Source organism: Nasonia vitripennis, chromosome 4 (genome assembly GCF_009193385.2).
Source record: "Nasonia vitripennis strain AsymCx chromosome 4, Nvit_psr_1.1, whole genome shotgun sequence".
NCBI lineage: Eukaryota > Metazoa > Arthropoda > Insecta > Hymenoptera > Pteromalidae > Nasonia > Nasonia vitripennis.
Genome location: NC_045760.1, coordinates 14,080,373 through 14,106,960, shown reverse-complemented (window position 1 = coordinate 14,106,960; position 26,588 = coordinate 14,080,373). Strand labels below are relative to the sequence as shown.

At 45.7% G+C, this 26,588-nt stretch overlaps 4 protein-coding genes across 6 annotated transcripts in view; 3 read left to right on the top strand and 1 right to left on the bottom strand.

The window, feature by feature from the left end:
* Window positions 1-2,917: 2,917 nt before the first annotated feature.
* LOC100114513 (protein spaetzle 5) lies at window positions 2,918-9,772 on the bottom strand. Its single transcript, XM_008205121.3, has 7 exons — window positions 7,807-9,772; window positions 6,618-6,778; window positions 4,837-4,926; window positions 4,622-4,759; window positions 4,415-4,549; window positions 4,058-4,321; window positions 2,918-3,957 (listed from the first exon to the last, which is right to left on the bottom strand). The coding sequence occupies exons 1-7, from the start codon at window positions 7,966-7,968 to the stop codon at window positions 3,786-3,788; spliced, it is 1,122 nt and encodes a 373-aa protein (XP_008203343.2). The 5' UTR covers window positions 7,969-9,772; the 3' UTR covers window positions 2,918-3,785.
* Window positions 9,773-10,227: 455 nt separating this feature from the next.
* On the top strand, window positions 10,228-16,033 carry Atp13a1 (ATPase type 13A1). The gene is made up of 16 exons (NM_001141966.1): window positions 10,228-10,503; window positions 10,732-10,997; window positions 11,072-11,454; window positions 11,530-11,682; window positions 11,763-11,945; window positions 12,013-12,150; window positions 12,224-12,344; window positions 12,409-12,563; window positions 12,640-12,815; window positions 12,892-13,131; window positions 13,206-13,608; window positions 13,687-13,938; window positions 14,010-14,346; window positions 14,427-14,586; window positions 14,664-14,807; window positions 14,883-16,033. Exons 1-16 carry the CDS (start codon window positions 10,228-10,230, stop codon window positions 14,988-14,990), a joined length of 3,495 nt encoding a protein of 1,164 aa, NP_001135438.1. The 3' UTR covers window positions 14,991-16,033.
* A 670-nt stretch (window positions 16,034-16,703) lies between these two features.
* On the top strand, window positions 16,704-21,920 carry LOC100114583 (sodium-coupled monocarboxylate transporter 2). Of its 2 annotated transcripts, none has more exons than XM_001599498.6 (15): window positions 16,704-16,915; window positions 17,985-18,212; window positions 18,281-18,440; window positions 18,523-18,588; window positions 18,877-18,928; window positions 19,182-19,249; window positions 19,357-19,511; window positions 19,632-19,772; window positions 19,878-20,102; window positions 20,187-20,370; window positions 20,444-20,530; window positions 20,776-20,945; window positions 21,033-21,191; window positions 21,268-21,388; window positions 21,466-21,920. In XM_001599498.6, exons 2-15 carry the CDS (start codon window positions 18,025-18,027, stop codon window positions 21,523-21,525), a joined length of 1,836 nt encoding a protein of 611 aa, XP_001599548.1. In that variant the 5' UTR covers window positions 16,704-16,915; window positions 17,985-18,024; the 3' UTR covers window positions 21,526-21,920. The 2 variants fall into 2 exon arrangements, with proteins under 2 accessions (XP_001599548.1, XP_032455700.1); XM_032599809.1 differs by having other exon boundaries at window positions 16,724-16,956; window positions 21,466-21,863.
* A 3,264-nt stretch (window positions 21,921-25,184) lies between these two features.
* Window positions 25,185-26,588, top strand: part of LOC100114694 (ecdysone-induced protein 75B, isoforms C/D) — a 138,425-nt gene continuing 137,021 nt past the window's right edge. For both annotated transcript variants that reach the window (XM_031929766.1, XM_031929763.1), the window contains exon 1: window positions 25,185-25,879. The gene's annotated coding sequence lies outside the window, so the exon portion shown is untranslated. The remainder of the gene's footprint in view (window positions 25,880-26,588) is intronic.

The window sequence follows — 26,588 nt, the reverse complement described above, 5'->3', positions numbered from 1 at the left end:
CGTTCTCTCAGCTCTCTCTCTCTCTCTCTCTCTCTCTCTCTCTCTCTCTCTCTCACTCCGCGGGGTAAGACGCTAATGGCAGTAACGCAGCGGGAGAGTCGTCGGAGGGAGAGATGCTGCTGGTCGAGGCGCGAAAAGCAAAACACGCGCGGCGGATGTGTCTACGGGCCGAAAATCCTCGCTAAGCCGAAAGGGTTTGCGAAAATCGGGGACGCGAGAGGCGGACTGCCTCAGCGCGCCGGTCACTCGGGACGCAGCAGACCGTCGTCACCGCCTGTCTCTGATAATATACCCTCCGCGCGGACCTACTAAACCGGAACTCTCCGGCGAAAATGGGTCAAATCTCGGGCTCTCCTTCGCGTCCCTCTCTCGCGCTTGCTTGACCGACTGCCCGATTAAAAATTTTTTTCAATGCTCTGATGCGAGGCTCTTCTCAATCAGTCTAAAATGCGCAATCGGGCAAAAGGTATAATGGAAAATCAATCGATCAGAGCGCAGCGACTGCACGCACACGCACAGCCGTCGACGACGCGGGAGTAGAGAGAGAGAGAGAGAGAGAGAGAGAGAGAGAGAGAGGGTTAAGCTCGAGATTAAAAGGAAGTCATCTCCCTGCCTCCGCATCCCACCCGTCTCCCCATCAATCACAATTATATCCTCCCCCCCCCTTCCGCTGCTACTCCTACTCCTACCACTACTATACGACTCGTAATTACCGCCCGTGACTCTATCCCGTCGACGCATACATTATACACACACGGCGTAAAAAAAATACTCGCGTGTGCGCGCCATAAATCATACACGCAAATCCGTCGTCTGCGCGGGAAAGCGCGAGTGGCCGAGAAAACTCGTCCCATCGAGCGCGGAGAGGAGAGAAGTGCGGGGGACTCTTGAAATTCGTTTGTCGCAGGAAATAATTGCGCGTACGGGCTCTCGTGAGCCGCTTGGCCTATTAGCGAGCACATACAGCATCTCAGCGCAGGGAGGGAAGTTAAATATATTCCAGGACTTTCTCTCTCTCTCTCTCTTGACTCTCTTTTTTCCTCCCTCGAGCTCGGCTGGTGCAGCCGTGACACATCCTCGTGGAAATGGATGCCGCCTCGCGCAGCTCCTGCAGTGCGTGCACGCGTATAAAGGAAACCCCTCAAGTAGCCCGGCTCACGCATTCAGCCAGCTCTCTGCGCGTGTGCTGCAGGTGCGCGCACTCTCCGCTCTTGGATTACGCACGAGGTGGAATATAAGTGCGTCGGTGTATATATGTAGCAAGCTCGCGCGCGCGAGAGCTTGTGCTTTTTCGAATCGCTCCCTCGTTTGCCAACGACGACGACTTTCTCCGTCGGTTTTTCAATTTCCAAGTCCCGCGCCTCCTCTCCTCCCGCTCCTTATTCTCTCTCTCTCTCTCTCTCTCTCTCTCTCTCTCTCTCTCTCTCTCTCTCTCTCGTGCATAGCTGATGCAGGAAGCCAGCCGTACGTGCCTAGAAATCCGCACCCCTTTCCTTATTCGTCCCTACTACCACCCTACCACCCTGTATGTGTGTGTGCAGCGCATATACCTAGTCTCGCTCGCTCGCGCTTCTTTCTCTCTGCCCTCCTGCTACTGTACGCCGCTGCAGGTGGGGGAGGGATGCTCGACTCAATGCGACACGTACGTACAAGTGCACGTTCTACTGGGGTGCACCGAGCGAATCTATAGAACTGTGTACTTGAGCCCGAGCGCACGCACGGTATACGTCTATGCAGCCAGCCTGCTCGAGGAAACGGACTAACTTGTACCTACTTCTCTCTTTTTTCCCATACACGCTGAATCTTGCGATGCAGTACTATACGCACGTACTAGACGACGAGGAAATTCGCTTCGACCGACACCCACATACCAGAGTATAGCAGATAGGCATCATCGCGGAGCTTTGTCGCGGAAACTGCCGCGCGTGCCTGACCTCATCAGAGAACCTCTTGGCGGCACTTGGTCGTTATATATATTGTCTGTGCGTGTGTGCGTGCGTGCGTGTGTGTGTATCTCCCTCTCTCTCTCTCCCACTCCCGCGGCACTCGGCGTCGCCCAGCTCCACCCCTGTAAAATCCAGGCCCGCTCGCTCACGCTCTCTTTATTTCATGCTTTAAACACTTTATGCACGGCTTTTTTCCTAAAACGCCGCCCGCGCGCAACGACGACGACACGACCTCTTCCTGCGCGACGCTCGCTCTTCGCATGTGTGTGTATCTTATAATGTACATAGGCATATATACCGAAATCACGAGCTGCTGAATCATTGGGACTGCGTAGGCCATAGCCGAGTGTAAATATTTCAAAAGTGCGCAGCTGCCCGAAACGTATGCGTCAAAATTTATGGGAAGACGTATATAGCGCACGCTGCACGCGCTAGCAACTGTGTGTGTGTGTGTATATATATAAAAAAAAGCGGCTTTTCCTTTCGAATGCGTTTGTACTTCATACATACGCGCACAGTGTCTGTATTTATTTTGTTTTCAAGCCCATGGCGAGTAAAGCTCTGCTTCGGGGTTTCTCTATAACGAACGTATACATATGGAGCGTCTGATTTAAATACAGGAGGAAGCACATTTTGTTCAATTTCTAATGCTTGAGCATTACATCACTCAGCAACCTGTACTAATCTTTGCTGCAAGCTCCCAATTGTTTGTTCGTTGCACCAGAATTATTTGTTGTTGGTGTCGAGTTTGAATTTCAAAGCGCGATAACTACTTCGAACTTGCCATTTTGTTACTGCATGGCCTGATACCGAAGCCACCTTGACGCTGCTGACACCTAGTGCTCGAGTCTCGAACTGCGCCGAACTCGCTCGATAAAACTATAAAAGCAACGTATTCGAATTCAAAGTCGCAAAACGTTACAGACCATGCGTAAGTTTGCAAATGATTATGAATTTTGAAAGCAGATGAATATGCGGAACTTTTTTCGTTTATTAAAAAATTAAATAAATACACTGATGGGACAGTACACAATCACCTTCAAAATCCTCAACTACTGTAGATAATTTGGCTTAATATTAAAAATCACATGCAATGTCGATCGATCCGAAACCCGTCGAATCATCGTGTATAACCTCCGAATGCCACTAAAAGTATGATTGCTTACAAAAGTCTCGACTTAAAATATAGTCAAACTGGTCCTACTTCGTCATTTCACTCGGTTCATTTTTCATTTTTCTCGTGTCATTCGACGAGTCATTGGTATTCAAGCTCAGCCACTGGTCTCAATTCAATTCGGCGGAACGTCGTGACGCTTTCCGCATCTCTACGGGTGTACACGCGTCCAAAGGATATTTCTTTAGTATCAAGTCCGCAGTGTCACGTACAGCGTTCCGATAACGAAATACATTTCCACGTACTTTTCTACCGAGACCAGACAGTGCGCAGCGTCTCCGCGACTGCTTAAAAACCTTACACAATGCTAGTATACGATATACGAAATGTTACGATACGCGATTATCAATAAGTTAATAACGCTCTCTTCTCGTGTAGAGAATGGAAGAAAACACACAGCGATCGGATGAAATCACCCCGATCGATAGAGAGAGAGAGAGAGAGAGAGAGAGAGAGAGAGAGAGAGAGAGAGAGAGAGAGAGAGAGAGAGAGAGAAGCGTTGGTAAGTGGGGACTTTTCTGCCAGAAACATATTCGTGAGAAACTAATAACTACTTTTCTCCCGGCTGGCCGCTGGCAGCGAAAGAAAATGACGAATTCAATGGCGGAAATGAGCGTGCCATACAGCAAATAGGCATAGAGGCTTCGCGCTGCAGGCTCTACGTTTCAGTAATCCAGCGTGACCTGACACATGCAGCCGTGTGGAAACCAGAATACGTCGGTGTAGAGACGATTGCCACTCCCCTCCAGGGCTACCAATCTCTTCTGCACGTACTGCTGCTGGCATTTGCTCGTGTAGCCCAGCGGCAGGGAGCACAGCCCGTCGCATGTTTGGCTCCTTCGAGAAAAAAAACGAGAAAAAAGCGAAAATAATTCCTGAAATCCATCAGCGCAGTAGCGTGTCTGCGTACATACGAGAGAAGAGAAATCCCGCTTACATGCAAACTTCGCTCTTGACAAGCTGCGAGTGCTTGTTCTGGTCCTCCAGGTTGACGACGTACATCCAGTTCCCCTGATTGTTCAGGGCAGCCTTGGGGGTGACGAACTGCGAGCGCGTCGGGCATAACGAGACGTCGGCCGATTCCGATTGTCTCTTGGCCCGATTTCTCGTACGCGAGGCAAATTCGAGCAGCGGATTTTGAAAGCGCGTGCGACCCCCTTGCTGCTGCTGATGGTAGCCCGACTCGACTCCTCGGGAATTTCTAAAGAGACAGCGCCGGCGATGAGAACGGAATACAGATAAAAGGAAAATCGATGAGTTATACGAGAGAACTTTATAGGTTCTGCTGCTTTACCTGAGGGGCCAGGCTCCCTGATTCGGAAACTGAATTAAATGCGGCTGGACGCCGTGCTGATATCCGAAACTCTGATGAGCACTTATCGAGGCGCTTTGCGAAACGAACGAATTCACGCTCTGCGAAGGTAGGTATCTGCAAGATCAAAACGATTGCGCGTATCGTTTATCTTCTATTCGGAATTTTATCGAATTAGTCCTTACGTACCTGTTGCGGCTCGCGTTTAATGGCACGTCGTAGTGTAACATCGCGGCTTGATGCGCGTGCAGCGAAGTCTGCGGGTAAAGATCCAGAGGAACCTTAGGCTTCGGATAGTCGTATCCGTAATCGTACTCGGGTCTTTTCCTGCGGGCGAAGGAGAAAAAAGTACGGATGTATAATTGTTAATTATGGAGGACCGTTAATATAATCATTCGTCGTACCTGTACGCATTGAAGTCTTCCGGGGATTCGTCTCGGAGAAATTTCTCAAAGTCCAAAGTGCGCTTGCCAATTAGGAACTTGATAAGTTGCCTGGAAGAGAAAAGTAATGAATGGTTGTGCCATATTTGCTCTACTGATGATACTCGTTTGAGAGTTAATGCTTTCGTTCGAGGTGTAAAATGATGGATAGTTTGAATTTTTTGCCATTTGCTACTGCCAAGGTACCAATTTGAGATGCTAATTTATAAGAGCTGCCAGCTTCGGTGGCCTCTTTAAAAAAGGCTTATGGTTAAGCTCTTCGTTGCTGAAGACGCGAATCTGTCACGATTAGATGTATAACTTTCAGAGAATTTAAAAAAAACGGTTAATGACGCTTAAAGATGGACTACTGGAAAAGCCAAGCATTAGCGGAGGTCTAAAGTTAGAATTAGAGACGAATTTATACAATATACATCCAAAGTCGATTTAGCCATTATAGAACGCCTGCTCATCGGTAATTCATTAAAGCGTATAGTGGCACGATAAAATTAAGAGGTACCAGCATTTCCGCAAGTCCCGAATTGATTCCTAAACTTTCACCGATGTGAGCGACGACGGGCAAACGTACGATCGATGTTTAATTCAAAAGAGCAAGCGTGTATAGAACATCGTTCTCATCTTCTATAGATTTTGGACAATATTCATCCGAGTAACTCTTGATTAAGATTTCTGCGGGAATCGAATTCTCTATACAACTCGAACTAGCTCGACACGCATACATGTCTTCATTTATACGTTGATTGAATGCACGTCAACTTTATCCCAAATAGGATCTCCTAATATTTGCACTGAGGCTTGATTTTATCTGCGATTTTTTTCTTCCGAGAGGCATGCATGACGAGTACCGAATATATTGAATTCGTATAATAGAGAAATTAACCGTGATTGATCGAAGTCGCACATTTCCGACAGTCACATTATTGGCTCCGCTTCATATTTACCAGACAGCAGTGATAAATATCTTGGAAGCAAGGTATGCGCGACCAGTGTACAAGGCCACGGTCACGGCAGACTGATCAACGAATGTCTTGATACGTTTTACGTAATTGCTCTCTAAGCTCGTACATTTTATGACTCTCGAGCGCTTCTGTTCTTGCTCGGCTAAACGCGCATCTGCGACGCGAGTTTTTGCGTTATTTTATAGAATTTTTCGGCAACAACAAAAACCGCGTACTGTTCCATTATTGCGTCGTGGAAAAACTGGGGATTCCGGATGTCATCAGCTCGGTGAAGCGACGTGCACGTCTCGTATTCATGAATTTTTTTCCTCCTCGAGTACGCGAACTGGTCTAGATGTTTTGGAACTGTCATTTTAGATCAATCTGGATAAGACTTCCTTGGCGGCGCAAGGTCTTTTTGATAAACATCGTACACGCGTCATATATACGTTGTTAGAACCGTTTCTTTTAGAAACTTAATCGGCGATTAGAAGGTATGGCGCAAAAAAAATTTCCAAAACCCACGCTTTTACGGCTCGCTGACGAGAATGTGTCATATTAAACCGAAATTTATTGCTCTTTTGAATATGGCAGGACAAAGTTAAGAGTATTCTTTTAATACCGGTTTCGGCAACGTTTGTATTTTGCGAAAGACTTTCTAGAATTCATCAATTATTCTAGCAAAAATAAACCACGTTGCGCATGATGCGCAGTACAGCATCTCTTATGTACTGTTGCATTGGATCGGCGCAACGTTTTTAAGCTATATACTCGTGATTAAATGCACATAAATCGAAATCTCACTGCGGATATCGCTCCAAAGATTCGCAGAAGGTCAGTCCTGGCTTGGCGCATTTCGGTGTGTGTCCCGGTGGCGCAGGCACGAACGGCTCGTGAATCGGCGGTGCAAGAGGACATCCGTACTTGGAACACGGCTCGTTGTGATGATAGCCGTTCGCCGATACCTGGAAATAGAAATTCGCGATGCGTCAGCTTGATCGATCGTTTCGCGCAATTATACATCCCCACGCAATATTTGGACACTCGATCAAAGAACTTTCGACTCGCGAGTATGTATTCATTAGAAGAGATAATGAGCGAAATCTATCGAAAAGAACAATAGCTTGACCTATATGCCTGTTTCGAGGCGCTTTCTTTTTTTTTTTTTTTTTTTTTTTGCTACAGCCAGGGGGTTTCCAGGATGATAACTCGGATTTGGGCTTTTATCGAGGCTTTAAAAGAGAAATTTGGCTGCTGGGCGAGAAATTACGAGTTCTCCCGCGGCGGCGGCGGCGGCAAGTGCATGACACATTTAGGATCCTCTAATGAATGGCCGGCGCTCGATCCTTTGTGCGTTCGCGCGCGCGCGATAAAATAATCCCGGCGACAGAAGACACACGCGGAGCGAAGAGAAAAAAGAAGGAGGAATAAGGCACCGCGAGAAAGTCGACGCGGCATGTCAACTGGTCGGATTGAGCTCATTAAGCCTCCGCAGCTTCTTCTCCTCCTCCGTGCTTTTGCCATAGATGTGCGCGCTTTGATGACAGAAAAGAACGAACGAGAACGAGTTCCCTCGCGGAGACGAACATAATTTATGGCCAGCGAGCTCTTTCTCTTTCTTTCACTCGGCACATAAAATTGTGTGCTGTTCCTTTATTCGAAAACGATGGGCCCTACTCTCGTGCGTGCTTTTTTCTCTTTTTTCTCCTTTTTCTCGAAGCAGCCCGCGCGTATGCTCACTTTCACGCGCGTGCGACGCGATTTGAAATTCGTAGTGCGTCTCCCGAAGCGCGCGCTCGCGTGAGTGCGATCATTCGTCATTCGTCATTCGAGCGAGGATATTATAACGGATGGGAAGAGCTGTAAGCGCTATGTATGGGCTTTCGGACAATTTTCCAGAACGAGCGTAACACGCATAGCTCGTGTCGCTTGGTCATTTGCATGGGTAAAGGTAAAAGCGCTGCACAGAAGAATGGAGAGAAAAGATACTTACGCGACTGGAGATCAGCGTTGAGAGCAGCAGCAGCGGCAAGCACTTCCACATAACGAGGCGCGCGAAGTATTGACAAATAAACAAAGAGTATACACTCCCCTCGAGTCCGCGAGAGCGAAGCATAAAATTCGGATTTTCGAAAGAGAGCCGCCGATGTTGCATTAGCGAGTTTCACCAGGGACAGGCACGCGGGACTTCATCGTTGCGCTTATACCGCCATCGGTGACTCAACTCCGGGCGCACTTTGATACAACGCGTACGAGTACACGCGAAGAGAGAGAGAAAGAGAGAGAGAGAGAGAGAGAAAAAACAAGTCCCCGTCAAACTTTTAACGTTTACTCGCTAAAGCACACAAAAGGAGTCCGCGCGGTGCACTGTTACAGCACGGCAGCACATGGCACATCGTACGGATCGAATCGAGACGTCAAAGGCGCACGTGTAGTGTGCCGGTGATGCTCCGCGCTGACGATACGAGTATACACACGGAGCGATGTCTCTCCTCCGGGTCGAGCGGCGCGAGACTACCACGAGGAGCCCGCGCGCGAACAAGTGCACGCGAGCATATACTTAGAGCTGGCCCCCGATCCGCGCGAGCTGCCCAGGGTGGGGTTAAGAGATAGACACTTTCACTAGACGTCCCTCTTCTCTCTCTCTCTCTCTCTCTCTCTCTCTCTCTCTCTCTCTCTCTCTCTCTCTCTCTTTCTTCATCTCTACGTTGCTCTCTCGCTCGCTCGCGCGCACATAATATACATACGGAATGAGGGCCGCCGCCGGCGCTCTCTGAATACGCTTATTACGCGCGTCGTCTCTTTCTCTGCAGTGATACTCGCGCCGAGCCGCGACCGCCGAGTACAACAATTACGCGCGATCGCGCAGGGGAAGCTACTGCAGCGATGCGCCGCGCGGCATTTCCTCTTGGCTCGCGGCTGCGTGTACGTGGCTCTCTGCGTTACATACCAGCGTTTCCGCTATTATATGCTGCGATAATCTCTCTCCCCCCCCCCTCTCTCGCTCTGTGTGCGGCGCGCTAATGCGTCCATATACTTATGTATGGATATGGTTATAGCTATTATGTGTCGCGTGAACAGCTGTAGAATGAGTCCACCGCGAGAGCCGATTTGCATATTTATATAAAAGCTTGCAAAAGACAGCTCGCTCTCCGCTGACGATGGGTATACCCCGAGGAGAGTTTTGCCATTACCTGTGCACGCGACGACACCCTCTCGGCAACGCTTATACCGATATGCGCGAATTTTTACCATGCGACGTGAAAAGCCACGTTTTTCCCCTTTTATGACACGGGCTATTTGCATGCATTACAAATTGCAGATCGAAGAGAAAAATGTCCTGCAACGGCCTTACGATGCCTGGATATGCGACGCGTGCTTATGCACGCACGACGACGGAAAACGAAAGCAACATTCGAACCGCGTTTAAATATCCCCGGCTATCTCGTAGAGATTTATTGTTACACATACGAGTCATTCGAACGATTCAATATGCATATGGTTCGACTCGCGTGTCGCGAAACGACTATACAAACTGAGACGTTATACGGCCGCGTCGAGAGAGAGAGACAATGAGTCGCGCACTGAATCGAGCAGCAACGAGTTAATTAATCCGTCTACTCTTAAGTAGTTCGACTATGCCTATACAATACATTGTTGTAAGAATGTTACGTAAAACGGAAACGGTCAATGCTGCCGTTAAGCGGAGTGGCATAACGGCCGGAGGCCTGTACGAAGCTCAGCCGCATGAGTATAATGAATTTTTTCACCTCGGCTTTTTCTGCCGCATTGTGCGCATATACTATTATACTCGCGAACCGATTCTCATAACGATCGCATAAGCGCGCGCGCGCGCTCCTTTTACATAATTGTACATTGTAATAATAAATTCAGAATTGCATCCATAATGAATGCCGGCTCGTTTTGCGCTACGATGAGTATCAGCCAAAGTCTCAATCGACTTACCTATAGGATAGGCTACTATACAGTCGCGCACCGCACTGGTGGTGAGGAAACTCGACAGCAGGTGGCGACACGGCTCTCAGTGTTTATACTTTAGGAACCTCGCGATCATCGCTGCTGCAGCAAATAGGTGACTGGCTCGCGCGAGTAGCCCCCGTCAATGGCCCTGCAACTGGCGGCCCGAAACAAGTATCAAGCCACCGCTTCGGAGCGGATCCGCGCCGTCAAGTTCAAGAGCAGCTGTATCGTCCAAGTCTCCCCCGCGCGCAATATGTGACGACGCAAAATACGCAACTCGCGCGAGCATCGTAGTATCCCGCGTACACGCATTGCCAAGAGAGGTTAGGTCGCGACGGCCGCATACAACAACGCTGCACCGATACGGCAACGTCATTACAAGGCTGCCCGCTGCCACCGAAGAAAGAGAGAGAGAGAGAGTCGGCCGAGTGCAATGGCGAGCGGTAAACTGTGCCTGTCGCCGCGCGGCGACGAGCTCGTCCAGAGTGTGAGTCTGCACAACCCGCGCAAGCTCCTCTTCAACGGCTACGTGCTGCCGTTCGTCCTGACCGAGCTCGTCTGGATCTACGCCTGGATCTTCGTCTACGGGCTGCACGACTACTACGAGCCCGGCCTCGTCGGTATCGCCGTCATCGGTGTACTCCAGATCTTCGTCTGCCTCTGCTGTCAGTGGTCCGTGCACGTGCACACCTTCCTCAACTGCAGTTCCGTGAGTTTCACCACAACGCAGCGCAATATGCTCGCGATGGCTCCTCTCACGGCGACGTCTGCTTCGTGGCACTCGCCGTGCGGGTCACGTGGCTCGCTCGAATTCTCGAATGCTGATGCACGCTTGCTTTTCTCGACAGCTGATCGCTCTCTCTTATTCAACTCCTTTGCTCTCGTTTTGTTGACAATTTTTAGTAGTTAGCTAATGATTGATCCTTGCGACTTTCAGGCCAGCGATCCTTACAGGGCATCCATCGCCAAAGTGGTCCCAACTCCCAACAATGGCAGTACCGAGCTGGTCAAGTTGCACCAAAACAAGAGTCAGGAGCCCTGGTTCATCTTTCAGAAGACCAAGTACGTCTGGGATCCTTCGACCAAAGAGTTTCGGGGACTTGAATTTCCTGTCAGTTATTCCGTCAAACATTACAGTCAATGGAAGGGCTATGCTGATGACAATGAAATCAAAGAAGCCGAAGAGAAATATGGCCAGAATAAGTATGCTATTGAATCTAGTCTTGCTGATAGAATTTCAGACAATCTCTCTAATAGCTGCATTGATTGTTTTTCAGCCTGGACATGGTGGTGCCAGAATTTTGGGAGCTCTTCAAAGAACGAGCCATTGCGCCATTCTTTGTATTCCAAGTCTTTTGTATGGCTCTGTGGTGTTTAGATCGATACTGGTATTACAGTTTTTTTACACTTTTTATGCTGGTCATGTTCGAATGTACATTGGTACAGCAGCAGCTTAGAAATATGGCTGAAATAAGGAAAATGGGAAGCAGGCCATACATGATAATGGTTTATAGAAATCGACGCTGGAGATTAATATTTACTGACCAACTTGTTCCTGGTGATATTGTTTCAATAACAAGATCTCAAAATGACAATCTTGTGCCGTGTGATATGCTTCTCTTACGAGGACCTTGCGTTGTAGATGAAAGCATGCTAACAGGTTAATAATATTCTCATTGATATCTTTGAACAATTTAGTTATCCCGCTAACTTTCTCTAATGTGCTTCGTTACAGGAGAATCTGTTCCTCAGATGAAAGAACCTATTGAGGATCTTGATGGAAGTAGGATTATCAATATTGAAGAGGATGACAAGCTTCATGTGTTATACGGAGGTACAAAAGTAGTTCAACATACACCGCCATCGAAGAACTCTGCTGGTTTAAGAGGTATATTAAGTAACTATTGCAATAGATTCATGCAGTCATTTATGCTGTACCTACATTGATCTTTCATTATTGACTTTCAGCAACAGACAATGGCTGTGTGGCATATGTATTAAGAACTGGATTCTCTACATCTCAGGGAAAACTTTTGAGAACTATTCTCTTTGGCGTGAAACGTGTAACAGCTAATAATTTAGAAACTTTCGGGTTTATTTTGTTCCTCCTTATCTTTGCCATTGCTGCTGCAGCATATGTCTGGGTCAAAGGTTAGTTTCTATGATACAAGTAAAATTTTACACGCAAAAATAATCTATATCAAACAATTTTTTTCAGGAAGCGAAGATCCCGAAAGGAATAAGTACAAATTATTCCTGGAGTGTACATTAATTTTAACATCTGTTGTGCCACCAGAGTTGCCAATAGAGTTATCATTAGCAGTAAATACTTCTCTTTTAGCGTTATCTAAATTAGGTAATGGGTTCAGTTGATTTCTCGTCAACTCAAGTTTAATATGCATAAATTTATCGTTGTATCATAATTACAGGTGTTTACTGCACGGAACCATTTAGGATTCCTTTTGCAGGAAAAGTTGAGATTTGTTGTTTCGATAAGACTGGCACCTTAACTAGTGATAATTTAGTCGTCGAAGGCGTAGCGGGAGTTAAGTAAGTGTGTTTATATTAACGCTATCCATCATATCCAAAGAAATGATACATTTAAAAATTTTAGTGGTAACTCTGAAGTAGTTCAAATATCAGATGCACCTATGGAAAGTGTTCAAGTATTGGCAACTTGTCATTCTTTGGTGCAATTAGATAATAGTATTGTAGGAGATCCTCTGGAGAAAGCAACATTGAAAGCAGTTAATTGGAACCTCACCAAAGGTACGGAGAAAAACGTTTTTTATCACGGCGCACTGTACCATTACGATTGCATGTAAACCTTTTTCTTTGCCTGCAGGTGAAGCTGTCATTCCCGTGAAAGGAAAATCACCAGGTCTGAAGATTTTCCAAAGACATCATTTTTCATCTTCCTTGAAGAGAATGTGTGTTGTTGCTGGATATACATCTGGCACATCATCAGATGCCACCTATATCATTACCGTGAAAGGTGCCCCAGAAACACTTAAAAAGATGGTAAAATATTTGAATTTATTATTTGATCCAATGTAATGAGCGTTACAGCAACGAGAATGTGAATCTTTTTTTGCAGTACTCTTCAGTGCCGGATAATTACGATGATATATATTTATCATTATCTCGACGAGGTGCGCGGGTTCTCGCATTAGGTTACCGAAAACTTCCTAGTTCAACGACACTTTCAGATTTACGCAACTATTCTCGCGATGATCTGGAAAGTGAACTTACTTTCGTTGGATTCGTCATCATTAGCTGCCCTCTGAAAGCAGATTCTAAGAGCGTCATAAAAGAAATTTTAAATGCCTCCCACTCGGTAATTATTATTATTTATACACATATCGAATTGTGAAAAAGTAGAGCGCGTATTTATGTAAAAATATTTTACAGGTCGTTATGATTACTGGCGATAATCCGCTCACAGCTTGCCACGTTGCACGTGAATTACACTTCACAAAGAAGCCAGTCACATTAATTTTGACGAGTTTAAAAAATGCATCCTGGTGTTGGGAAAGCGTCGATGGTAAAATTCAATTGCCCATTGAAGACGATTCAGAGAAGACCAATGTTTGGGAACAATACGCTTTATGCATAACGGGAGAGGGCTTGACTTATCTTAAAGACTCTAAAAAGGATTACCTCTACAAGCTTTTGCCACATGTTGTTGTTTTCGCTCGTTGCGCACCAAAGCAAAAGGAATACATCATTACCATGCTGCAAGAAATAGGATTTACTACGCTTATGTGTGGCGATGGAACTAACGACGTAGGAGCACTCAAGCATGCTCAAGTTGGTGAGTATCTGAATAATGAGAGCTGTTTGTTCTATTTTTTTTAAATAACGATTGTTAATTCGTGAAATGGTATTGTAGGAGTTGCCATACTGTCCAGTCCACCAAAACGTGAAAATACGCCAAAATCAACGCCTGTGGCAGGCGATGCACCGCCACCTGCGATTAATGGTCCAAGATTAAATCCTCGACAGCAACAACTGAATAATACTAAGAGCAAGATTGAAAAACTAATGAAAGATCTGGAAGAACAAGAGCAGTCTGTTGTTGTAAAGCTCGGAGATGCATCCATTGCTGCTCCGTTTACGAGCAGATTTTCATCAATTCAATGCAGTAATTAACACTCTTTTTATTTAAATCTATAGGTTTCTAAACAACAACTAAACTGACTGCTTTATTTTCAGTTTGTCATGTAATAAAACAAGGCCGTTGTACACTTGTAACTACACTTCAGATGTTTAAAATTTTGGCCTTGAACGCTTTAATTTTAGCGTACAGTCAATCAGTTCTTTATTTGGATGGAATCAAGTTGAGCGATGCACAGGCTACCCTTCAAGGAGTGTTGCTTGCTATTTGCTTTTTATTCATATCTCGTTCTAAACCGTTAAAGACCTTATCAAAACAACGACCATTGCCAAACATTTTCAACCTGTACACCATTTTAACGGTACTGCTCCAATTTGCGGTCCACTTTTGCTGCCTAGTCTATCTTGTCAGAGAAGCTGCGATTCGTTCACCCAAGTAAATTATCCTACTCATTCAATTATGTGCTTCATGTGACAGAAAGTAATAATACATTGCTTGCTTTTCTGACGTTTCAGGGATGACAAGTTATCAACAATTTTAGGAACAAATACAAATTCGACAGCTACTTCTAGCACGGATGAGAAAGAAGAACCATTCGAAATGAATTTGATAAACAGTACCGTTTATATTGTATCTATGACTCTGCAGGTGTCGACATTTGCTGTCAACTATAGAGTCAGTACAGATTTCGTTACTATGAAAAAATCTACAATCTAAGAACCAAACTAAAAAAAAATAATTAAATTTTACAGGGTCAGCCATTCATGGAGGGTCTAATAGAAAATAAGCTACTTATGTACAGCCTGCTAGGTAGTACTGCAGCTATTTTTGCATTAGCTCTTGGGATAGTACCTGACATTGCCTTGCAGTTTGAAATTGTCGACTTCCCGAGTGATGTAAGTATAATGAAAGTACTGAAAATTACAGAGAGGGTGAACACAATAAATATTAATTAAAATATTTGTTTGCAGTTCCGAAAAATTCTTGTCCTAGGACTAGTCGCTAACTTCGTGCTGGCATTTTTGGTGGATAGGGTATGTCGATGGTTATTTGGCGAAGGAAAATATCGTAAACTGTGATGAAACAATCATTGACGCATTTAAGAATAGAAGTGTGTTTTGTATTCAGTATAAGTGCAAATACGTTTTATGACGGTTGTCTTGCATAGGTAGTTACCAAATGGTGTCATAACACCGGTGCGTACAAGTGATCTAATGTGCCGACATATTTGTTGAAGAAATTTGTTTTGTGTCAAAGCAATAGTGTAGGAATGTATGCCCATTTCGTTTACGAGTGAATCTTTATTCAAAATTGTACAATCCACCTAACATAATCAAGTTTCTTTATTTGTTTCAACACTTCACATGTAATATGGTGATTAGAGTCGACAAACAGACATGTCTACGAACTTGAAATGGCAATTTTTCTTTAAAAACGTCACGTGTTCAAATAATATCTATATGAAAATTTTGTGTTAAATTATCGAAACACAGTTCAATTGTGTACCTTGTTCATTATTTTACATTAAATACGGCAAGAGTATGTGAACGAATGATCATTGTGTGAGACATTTATGCACTTTATCTATGTTTCACAACTGCGTGTATCTTTTTCATTATATTCACTGATAAACTTTGACTCTTTATTTCGTTAAAAACCTGTTAGTTGATGTCACAGTGCATACCATACCATAAGTGTAAATATCGTCCTCACTACTTTTCTTCAAATTTTGTCTGCGTCAAGAATGAAAAAAATTGTCTATTTTCGAATGGAATCAATCGATGTATAAGTTCATTTAATAATAATATGAAATAACGTATTCTAGTTTGCATTTTTCATAGTTTGTAAGACAATTTATAAATAAATATTTGCGATGAGATCTATGTATTATATATTACATAAAAATAATCTGCACGATTGAAAGAAAATGTCGCGAGAGATGTACCGCGAAAGACTCATTACACAAAGTTTAATTGTAAGCTACTGTACTGTACGTATACGCACTTTTGAGCTGTATCGGACATGTGAGAAATACTTTTTGAATACTATATACTTATATAAATGTATGGTACATAGAGCAAACGATGAGTTTTTCAACTTGATTTAAAAGAATAAAACTGATGAAACGCAACGGGCAGGCACTTTATTTATGCAGTCAATAAAATGTAGCCGCAGCGCAGCGGAGTGAATCACGCTAAAACGCGAATTGTAAAAAAAAATATATCGCTCTATTCAACACTCCGTAGAGCAAACAATTTTATCGCCTGCATGTCTTATGGACTCGATTTACGTAAAAGCATCGGTGCATGTATGAATTGCCGTGTGGCTTTCGCGCCATCGAGCACGAACTCGTTGTATATAAATGAAAATTGAATTTAATCAAGGCAAAAATTCGTGTATCAGAGGACATCACGAAAAACTTAATATCGTCGACGACTGCTGTAACGCAGGTTTTCATCGCTTTCGCGTCAACTGATCGATGATGTGTTTGCGAGTAGCTGATGAAAGCAGAGGTACCGCAGCCTGATCGAAAAAGGCCTCACAGCCGAGCGCAGTCCTTCTTTCTCCACGAGAGACCGTTTTCGACAAATGAGAACCGGTCAGGCCCGCGCGCGGACGGTGGAGAACGGCTCTGCAGCATTACGTACCCACAGACGTCGGCGCACACAAGCCTGTCGCGCTACCGCTGATTAGACTCGGACTCGCGTGCGGGATAAACTATCTCGCGTGTGCGCTCCTCAAGAATTCGAAACGTCTCCTCTATATTAGCTGCCTTCTTGAGTGTCGCCGGAAAAAACGTCAGTCGTCGTGCAATCGCTGCTCGCGAGTGAACGTGACTACTTGTGTCTCTCTCGTCCCCCACCAACTCGCCGAAGAATAATGTAGCATCTTGTTATGTTTACGGTCGACGTCAACAACAACGCGTCGTGCACCAGCAGCCAGCGCAGCAGGAAGCAGCTACCGGCATTCGAAAGTGCGTCCACGGCGGAAAGCGGAGCAGAAGGTAAAGTCGACGTTTCAACGATGCACTGTGTCGACGAACACGTGCGTAAACAGAAGCTGTTCCTAGTGTGCGTGTGTGTGTGTGTGAGCGAGAGAGAGAGGGATCGAGAAAAAAAGGGATCGCTGCGGAGATAAAACGCTCGAGGTTTTCCAAGTGTATAATAGCCGCGACGATCAAGGCCGAAGCCTTCGCTGCACGCACGAGTTTTGCGCGATTCTTTATTTCTCGCGGTCGAGTCGAGGCCGAAATTTTCGGAGCGACCGAGAGGATTGCGCGAGAGCACTGTGTCACGTGGTACACGCGCGCAACTTGTCTGCAGAGCGAAAGAGCGCTCGTAACGAATAGACTAAATATAAAAGGTAACCGACTATTAATAACGACCGCGTGCTCGATCGCCGGCTCGCTGTATATACGTATTATAATGAGAGTCTTCTGCCGCAAGTATGTGCACACACGTCCGCGCGGATATATCATCTCGCGTTATCGCAGAGACGCTGGGATCATCACACTGGGCTTTTAATCGCGCTGTAACCCCCTTGTGGCGAGAAGATATATATAGCAGTCGAAACGCTGTATACATGTATGTGTGCGTGCGTGTTTGTTCCAGTGCCCTCCCGCGCGCTCTAATTCGCGTCCGTTTAAACAAATATATACCTTGCGCTGCTGATGCTGCTGCTGCTGCATCTCGAATAAAAAAGTCGATCAAGTATATGGCCGACCGATCGAAGCTCTCCGCGCACGTGTTTCTAATTCCGCTTCGTTGACAGAAGCACTCTCTTCGCTGGGTTCAATTAACGAGCCGCTCGTATGTGTGTATGTACGCGGCGCATTCCTCATCCTCGGCGCGGACGCGCTTTTGTGCGTGTATTCTCTCCGCCTCTCTCTCTCTCTCTCTCTCTCTCTCTCTCCCGCTTAATTCGTTCTCGCTGTATATCTCGCGATCTATGCCTTATATACACAAATAACAGAAATGCCAGTAGTATCAGTTATCCGAGAGCGCGCGACACACTCCCTGCTGGTCCGGCGGATAATGTGCACTTTGACTGTATTTTTTACTCTGCATTCACAGTGGACGTTCGTTATTATAAGTGCGACAGGGACATTGAAGAATGTCGACTAACGTGGAGAGATGGTACTTCCACTGGATCGACTGGCTGATCTTCGCCCTGATGCTGATGATGTCAGCTGGAGCCGGTCTCTGGCATTACAGGAAACATCGAAATGCAAATACCGACGAGTATTTGCTGGGCGGCAAAGACCTCAAACTCTTTCCCGTTTCTGCTTCCTTAGTGGCGAGGTAACGTCTATACAAAAGCGCGACTCAATAGATGGAATTCGGACGGCTCATTTTTTCTCCCTCCACAGTTTCATATCCGGAATAACGATTCTCGGAACGCCTTCGGAAATTTACAATTTCGGAACGCAGTACTGGATCACGATCATATCATTGGTCTTCTCGGGAATCGTCGTCGCCAATGTCTACCTTCCGGTCTTCACCACTCTCAAGCTGCACTCGGCTTACGAGGTTGTTCTTTCATAATGTATAGCGCGCACAAATTATGCATTAGTCGAATCGAAATTGAATGTGTAATCGTTTTGTTTTTCAGTACCTCGAACTGCGATTCAACCGAGGCGTGAGAATACTGATATCCCTCATCTTCGTTATTGACGTGGTAATGTATATAAAAATGCGAAGCTTCTTACAATGCAATGAAAAATGAAATTTAAAACAATGTTTACGATGACTCGCGCTACTGTCGAATGCAAATTAGCTGTCGCTCGCTCACTTTACATGCATAGTCGTTTTGCATGTGATTAAACGAGTCGAAGATTTTCTCGCATGAATGTTAAATAAACGCGCTTTCGGAAATAATTGTTTCCGTTGAGAAATCGAAGTCAACGAATGTGATCAAGTATGATAAACAGCTGTTTTGCGAGCAAATATTTTTCTTTGTCCATAGGTAATGTACCAGTCGATAGTCGTGTACGTTCCTGCTTTAGCTCTTAGTCAAGGTAAAGTTGACGTCTGAATCATTTTAAGTATTGGTGGTAGTCCACATTGATAATTTATTCATAACGTTTCTCAGAATTCGAAACAATTAGTCATTGCGTTTTTTCTAACGGATTAAAAGCGGTCGTTTTTTTTTTTCAAATTGGCCACTCGGCTATTTGCATGCAAACAAATACTTTTAGCATCAGCAATCACCCTTGAAAACTTTGCACACAATTCAAAGCTATTTACGACGAATATTTCCCTGTATTTCAGTTAGCGGTATCAATATCCATCTGATCGGATGTATTGTGTGCGTGACGTGCGTTTTCTACACAGTCATGGTGAGTATATCAGAGCCATCCGCCCCATCGATCGAAACAATCGTCGACGGAATGAATAACGCAGTCCCTTGATTCACCTCATAATAAAATAATTGTCCAACGTACAGGGCGGTCTAAGAGCAGTCGTCTGGACGGATGCTCTGCAAGTTGGAGTAATGGTAGCGGCTGTGGTGGTAGTGACCGCTCTGGGCACTTATCAAGTGGGCGGCCCATCTATCATCTGGCAAAAGGCTACCGACGCGAATCGAATTGTATTTTTAAAGTTAGTATGGCGCGTCGCAAACTGCAGCGCACAATGACGCAAATTATACAACTACGGTTCTTTACGATACGCGATGTAAATTGATCGTTTTACTCGACTAACAATGTCTATGCATCGCAGCTTCGACTCCTCTCCGTACACCAGACACACAGTATGGACCGTTTTGATTGGATCCTTTCTCTATTCCACTGCCTACATAGCCGTCAATCAGACGATGGTACAACGATATCAGTCGCTGTCGAGCACTAAAGTTTGCAAACAGTAAGTCGTCGATCAAATTATATTGGCCATGAGATAGCTCGCTTTGATTGACGAGATTTTTTATTGATGCTTCATCCGCCTCTAATCGTTCTGCCATTATTATAGAGCAGTGGGCTTGTTTACCATCGGCACTATCGTCTTCATTTCGCTGTGCTGCTGGTGTGGATTGGTTCTACTGGCGTACTGGTCGTCGCCCAATTGCGACCCGAGGGCCTCTGGTCTCATAGTGGCCGATGATCAGTTCTTGCCGGCTTTCGTCATGGAAATAGCCGGAAAGCTACACGGCATTCCTGGACTATTCATCGCTGGCATTTTTGGAGCCGCCCTTAGGTAATATTTTCCTACATCAGTATATGCGTATAACGATGAACTTTATAGATATGGATGCTACGACTTTTACATTATGCTTTCCAGTTCCTTGTCGGTCGGTCTCAACTCCACGTCAGTTGTGCTGCTGGAAGACTTCGTCAAAGGATGCTTCAAATTGAAACCCAATGAGAAGTGGGCGAATATATTTGTCAAGAGCGTCGTCGTGATCCTGGGCTTGGTTGCTCTAGCTCTAGTATTTCTCGTGGAAAAACTGGGAGGCGTTCTATCCGTAATTCATTCAACTTTATATCAGACTCGTTGATATTGTACAGCAACGGATAAAAAAAGTAATGCAATTTCAGGTGACAAACAGTTTAGCTGCTATCGCTGCCGGAGTGTCCTTTGGAGTCTTCACTCTCGGCATGCTCTTTCCTTGGACAAACTCTAAGGTAGTTACAAGTAGTTGATACTTCATTTTGCTATGGCCATTCTAGTGCCTTCATTCGTTGTAAAGAGCAGCAAAAAACGCTATTTATTAATAAGAGCGCGCTCACACAAGGGTGACGGGATCTCATAAAAATTAAAAAGACGTCGTCATTAAATTCCTTTCAGATTCCTCGTCGCTTATCGAGACATTGCGACAGGCAGTCTGTGAAAAATTAAAAGTATGCGAATTTTCTCTGTTACCGGATAGGGTGCATTTGTGGGTGCCGTTGTAGGATTTGTGATAGCCGGATGGGCGAGTCTCGGCGCTAACGCGGCGATCGGAGCAGGATACATAGTTCCAAAAAAGCTTCCTGTTTCGTTGGACCATTGTCCTGTCAACATCTCCGAGAGCTTTTTGAAGCAGTTTGTGCATTCCAAGTAAATATTTTCAAATTTCGCTTTCTTTATTATGTAGGTTGACAAATTGACAATTCAATGCGAGCTATTTTGTTGTTGACTCTGCAGCGAGGATGACATCTTCCCACTTTACCGGTTATCCTACCACTGGTTTGCTGGCCTCGGTACCATCATTGTCATTCTCGTCGGAGGCGCGGTTACTTGGATGACTGGACCAATCGATCCTTCGTCTATAAACAAGGATCTGCTATCTCCTGTGATACATAGGTACGATTTTGAAAGATGACGAGCCTGCATGATTCTATCAATTATTATTGATATTTCAAAATTACGTCGATTAAAGGTGGCTTCCGGAACCCACCATCTACAACGAAGTTCATCTCAGGCGACCCAACGGCTCGTTCAACCGAACAGCATTGAACTCAAGAAATAGGCATTCGAGAAATAGTATTCCACTTTCTAGAGCAAGTTCTTCACTCCATATCATGAAAATTCGATTGGCCGATTAGACAGTGTTAATAATTTTGTTTATCATTTGCAGGTAGATCCAGATTTACCATCCGAGAGAACGGAACTAAGGACACGGAATTCAGACTCTTGAATTTGAGCTTATAAGTAACACGTTGGAGCGTCTTGAAATCTCTAGGAAAATCGCCAAATGTAAAAGAGAGCTCTCTATTTTCGTATACCTTCCACTCGGTTTTTATTTATAAACTAGTACTTAAAGCGGCGTCGAAATGGTTTAGCAGGTTAGCCGATATCGTATTCCAATGTAATTTAGCGAAAGTATGGGTGTATATACCAATTGTTTGCTAACTCATCGAACGCAAAGACTGAAATTTGAAACTTCAGTTATTTTTTATATGATGTACGTGAATATTTTATAATGATGTGGAAAGTATTGCACTATGTTTTGTATACTATACTATGATAAGCTAGTATTACTCTACAGATGATTTGTACACGCCCTGAACCCAATAAATCTAATATCCTGTATACAAAATTGAAATACGTTTGCGGAGAAATAAATGGTCGAGTCGCCGCGGAGTATATAGTAAAAATTGGAAAGAAAAAAGAATCCGAGTTCCGGTGCATAATTAATCTTTCGGTATCTTGGTCCATTTGTCAAAGACACGAGCTGTCGTAGTAGCGGTAAATTTGTTCCCGTAGCCTCCTTCTGTTGGATACGAGCTGCAAAATAGTCGCAGAGAGCCCGTAGAATATACAAAGAGAAAGCTTCCACTACACAGTCCGCGAGCAGAGAGGCGAGGATATTGAAGCCGGCAAGGCTCGAGAGTGGGAGTGAGAGAGAGAGAGAGAGAGAGAGAGAGAGAGAGAGAGAGAGAGAGAGAGAGAGAGAGAGAGAGAGAAGACAGTTCTCTAACTGAGTTTGTTCGGTTTTCAAGCTTTGATCATTCCCCTGTTTTGTGTGTAGATGCCCGTCGGAAGCGCCGAGGATGAGATGTGCGCGCATGCGACCTCTGGCCCTCAGGATATTAACCGGTTTGTTAACGCCGAGCAGCTCAGTCAAACGCTCTTATTAACACGGAGCGGCATATTGGATTTTCGCCCTCCACAACGACGCTGCGTGCGTACCACTGGGTATACTTCTTCTCGCGACAGTTTATACTTTCTTTTGAGCGATTTTACGCATCTCTCGGCTGCGGCTGTAATGGTTACAAAAATGTCGAGAGCCGCGGCTATATGTATGCTAATTGCGGCTAATGAACGACGGGTGTAAACGCGATGCATCGGGCGACGACGACGTACGTGCATCGCAGCAGCCCCGTCGCTCTATATGTGTACATATAGCACAGCACGAGGCAAGCGTGTGGGTGTGGAGAGAGTGAGGGGACATGGGGGGGGGGGGGAGGATAGGTCGCGGTTTGAATGGGGTTAGTTTGAGATAGTTAGCGGGCCTTCAGGGCTACAATCGGCCGCGATTGCCGTGCCTACAATCACAGGACGGATTATACGTCTATTACCTGTGTTGGCGCGCGTCTTGCGCTCCCGCGCGCACCGCTTAAATGAAGCGTGCTGCTGCTGCTGCGAGCAATTTCATTTTTCCGAAGCTCGCACACTCGTTTGGCCGGCTTTCAGCGGCGTTTACACAGGCTGCGTGTGTACACGCGAGCTTTTTATACGTGTATATATAGCAGCAGCCGCGCGAAAATCGACGGATTTACGTAGGCCTTAATGGCCACGGCGCGCGACAACAAAGCGCCGCTATCGACTAATGGACTATTGTATACGCGCGCGGGGCTCTCATTTTTACGAGGCAAATTGCCTGTACATTGTCGCTTATATATTACATCGTGGCTGGATGAAAAGCTCTACAGCTGTGCTCCTTCCAAGAGGCATCGAGTACACGCACGTCTTGCAGGAATCACCGAGATTTGTTCGTCCAATTTTAAAAGAGCATCCGATATCACGCCAGCTCGGGCGCGAGGAGCCGTTGCAAATAGAGGCAGAAAGTCAAAGCTCGCAGCGACAAACGGACAGCGGGAGGAGCCATTCCCGCGGTCCTGCTACAGATCAAATACATCCTTGAGAGTATTGGCGGAGAAGCAGCAGTGTGACGACTGACGGAATAACTAATTTATCAATTCTTCGCTTCGGTTGACTTCGATATCCGACTATTTGCGCGAGAGTCGTATGCAAACACGCGCCCTTCGACTGCCTATAGCTACAGCTCGCTTCGTCTCTCTATCTCCCCGGAGGTATCGGCTGCACGGCCCCTTCCTTGGCTAATTCAACGAGCTTCATCCTATGTACTCGTACGTAGCTCTCTCTACCCACCAATAGCGGCTACGTCTCTTTCGTTTCCCTTGAAAACACTCGGGGGCGCCGCGGACGCCGCGGACGCCGCTGACACTCGTTGGCTTTGGAAAATATGCGGATGAACGGGCTGGTACGCTTCCCGTGAACGGAACGCCTGACCAGTCGCTACCCTTTCTACTTCGGTGCCCTCGTGTGGTTTTACTCGACTCTGCGATCCCTTATAGACGTATGTAATTTGTCGAGATCGATATCGTCGTCGCGCAACCGCGGGATGAAATTTTCGAAATTTTTCAACAAATTGCTCGGCGAAACAACTATGCGCGATGATAAGATTTTCAGCGTTATTTGCTTATTGAAAATGCAACTTTCGCGGGATAATTGCACGGTATTTGTTATTTTATGGCCTGTACGAGTGGAGCCGAATATCGAGCGTATTGTTGTTTGAATAACTAAAAGAGAAATTGCATAAACTCGAGTGAAAATACAGAATGTATAAAAGTTTTAATTTCAGTCAAAAAATACACAGACACTTGCAATATGTTTTCAGAAGATAGCTGTGTTTTGTTTTTTCTTTCCCGGTTGAGGGATAAAAACGTGTTCTTTTATTCATCGATCCCATCCTCTCAAAACCTCTATTGTGCAGTTAAATTTGTGCAGTTTTAAATTTTATTCATATTATTCGTTTAAAAATAATCTCGAATCAAGGAGGTATCAAGCGGCAAGCGCACGTATGTCTAAGGAAACAAGATCTTCCTAAGCATTAATATTTATATTAGAGCAATGAAATCTCCGCACCTCCCTCCCTCCCTCTTTCTCTCTCTCTCTCTCTCTCTCTCTCTCTCTCTCTCTCTCTCTCTCTCTCTCTCTCTCTCTCTCTCTCTGTGGCTGCGCTAAAGCGATAGGCAAACATCGGATGTAGTCTGTCGGAAGTACACGTACGCACCTAGATCGCGCGTGAGAGAGCTGCACAGTACACACAGCATGGCAAATCTTACGCGAGAGATGCTCCTTTATGGAAACTCGCTGCGCGCGCGGGCGTCGAAATTCGTTGGGCCGCCGGCAGAATTTACATTGGCCCCGTAACCGCAGTAGCTCCGCGCGCAGTTCCTCTCTCGCTGCGTCAGAGTGTGCGAAAAGACCGAGAATTAAGGACTCGCACTTGCCAGCCCCCCATTGTTATATAAGCCCGCGACACGACGAGGCTACGCTGCCTCCCTCGCGGCGATGTATTACGAGACGGAAGTAAGACTGCCGCAGTAAGACGCGGGACAAATGTGATACTGTGGGTAAATAAAGTCGCTACGCTATTCCGCCGATGAATCTTCAGGCCACACTTGTATTATGCAGGCTTATGGCCCTGCTGCAGACTGTTTTGCCGTAATATACACCGCAGGGTCGCGGAGGAATTTGTGCATCGTTTATGAGTATAAAAAGATGGCGCCGGATCTAAATATACTTGCAACATTTGTACTCACCGTTCGGTGTTGAGAGAGTTTAGGCGATATAGATACGTCTTATAAGAACGGCGTTGCTCGCGAGGCCCGCTTTGCATATCCAAAGCTCGAATTAAGTGTCAGCTCGCAGGAAGCACCTTCACATGCACTCCGCGCACTGCATAGGATCTTGCTGTTTCATTCGACAAATGCAGTCAGTCGAGCCACATGAACACACGAATCACGAGAGCACGTCGCAGGTTAGAATTTGCGCGAACGATTCCTTCTCCGGTCGGTTGGAGGTTTACGCGATCGCTGTCACGCAGTACTTGTTGAGTGTATAAAAAAGAACTAGAGAGTAGAGACTGGCCGTTGCTAGTTGTAGAAGGACGAAAAAAATGTGGTTCGAGGACCAACGGACGTGGACCGCGGAAAATTCGCGACTGCAGAGTGCAGAGCTAAGGTGGCGCCATCTGCCTACAGCAGCGAGGCGTCGGGCGGCGACGCCGTAACGGTTTTTTCAATTTTCGCCGAGTTCGGACCGGCCGCCCCGAGGTGTTTTTATTGCGCGGAGTGTATTAGCGATCGGGACTTTGGAACAACACCGTGTGTAGTTGTTCACAAGTGCAGAATAGAGACAGCCATCGCCTGCAGGAAGCCGAAGGACGGCGTCAGCGGCGAGAAGGCATACGGATCAAAAACAAGGTTGGGACGCTCGTGGACTCTCTCCTGCCCAGAGAGGTACGTGTTTGTAAATACTGTAAAAAGTGGGATAGGGTCTACATTCCCGTTCGCGAGAGGTTGGAGGCATCGAAGCGTGTTAACCTCTAGGTATTAGGTACAGGCCTATAGGTTACGTAAGATGCCGCTACGAGAGAAGGAGACGTTTGTCGTGTACTTGGTATTAAATCGAACTTATTAATTAATCGCTGTATGAGGACCTTTTATCTCGTTCGAACATTGGCATTTCCACCGCCGATATCAGGCAAACTCTCGCCGCACATACACCGCGTATCGCGTGTTTATGTGGAAACACTCTCGTCTTTCAATTTTTCAACACACGCCGCAACATCGCGCAGCCCCGCGGCAATCTCGCAATCTAGCAAAGTAGCAAGCCCGTCATAAGTGCATTATACGCGATTATAACAACAAGAGTCCGGTGCGCATCATGATTCAACAATGTGTATATTTTACGAGCTCTCTCGCGCGCGCAGCGACCAGCAACAAGCAGCAACAGCGTAGCAGCACACCGGGGCTACATAATCGATTATCGCGAAGCTTAACGAGTATACCTATGTCAATATATAAATATAATTCGCTTAATCGCCTCCTAACGCAGACAACGGATAATAACAGCTGGTTGCACCTGCGAATTCTATTAATGCTGCAGCGCTGCTGCGTAAACGAGCGGCCCTCTCTCTACTACTCTACATTATTTCAAACACAATTA

Excerpts from the sequence above, each read along its gene's own strand:
- Atp13a1 (NM_001141966.1), top strand. The coding sequence starts at position 10,228 with ATGGCGAGCGGTAAACTGTGCCTGTCGCCGCGCGGCGACGAGCTCGTC. Across the intron at positions 10,504-10,731 it reads CCTTCCTCAACTGCAGTTCC|GCCAGCGATCCTTACAGGGC; the intron begins GTGAGTTTCACC and ends TGCGACTTTCAG. Across the intron at positions 11,946-12,012 it reads AGCATATGTCTGGGTCAAAG|GAAGCGAAGATCCCGAAAGG; the intron begins GTTAGTTTCTAT and ends AATTTTTTTCAG.
- LOC100114583 (XM_001599498.6), top strand. The coding sequence starts at position 18,025 with ATGTCGACTAACGTGGAGAGATGGTACTTCCACTGGATCGACTGGCTG. Across the intron at positions 18,929-19,181 it reads TGCTTTAGCTCTTAGTCAAG|TTAGCGGTATCAATATCCAT; the intron begins GTAAAGTTGACG and ends CCTGTATTTCAG. Across the intron at positions 21,389-21,465 it reads ATAGTATTCCACTTTCTAGA|GTAGATCCAGATTTACCATC; the intron begins GCAAGTTCTTCA and ends TATCATTTGCAG.
- LOC100114513 (XM_008205121.3), bottom strand. The coding sequence starts at position 7,968 with ATGCAACATCGGCGGCTCTCTTTCGAAAATCCGAATTTTATGCTTCGC. Across the intron at positions 4,927-6,617 it reads TCTTTGGAGCGATATCCGCA|GCAACTTATCAAGTTCCTAA; the intron begins GTGAGATTTCGA and ends TTTCTCTTCCAG. Across the intron at positions 3,958-4,057 it reads GTCAAGAGCGAAGTTTGCAT|GAGCCAAACATGCGACGGGC; the intron begins GTAAGCGGGATT and ends TTTTTCTCGAAG.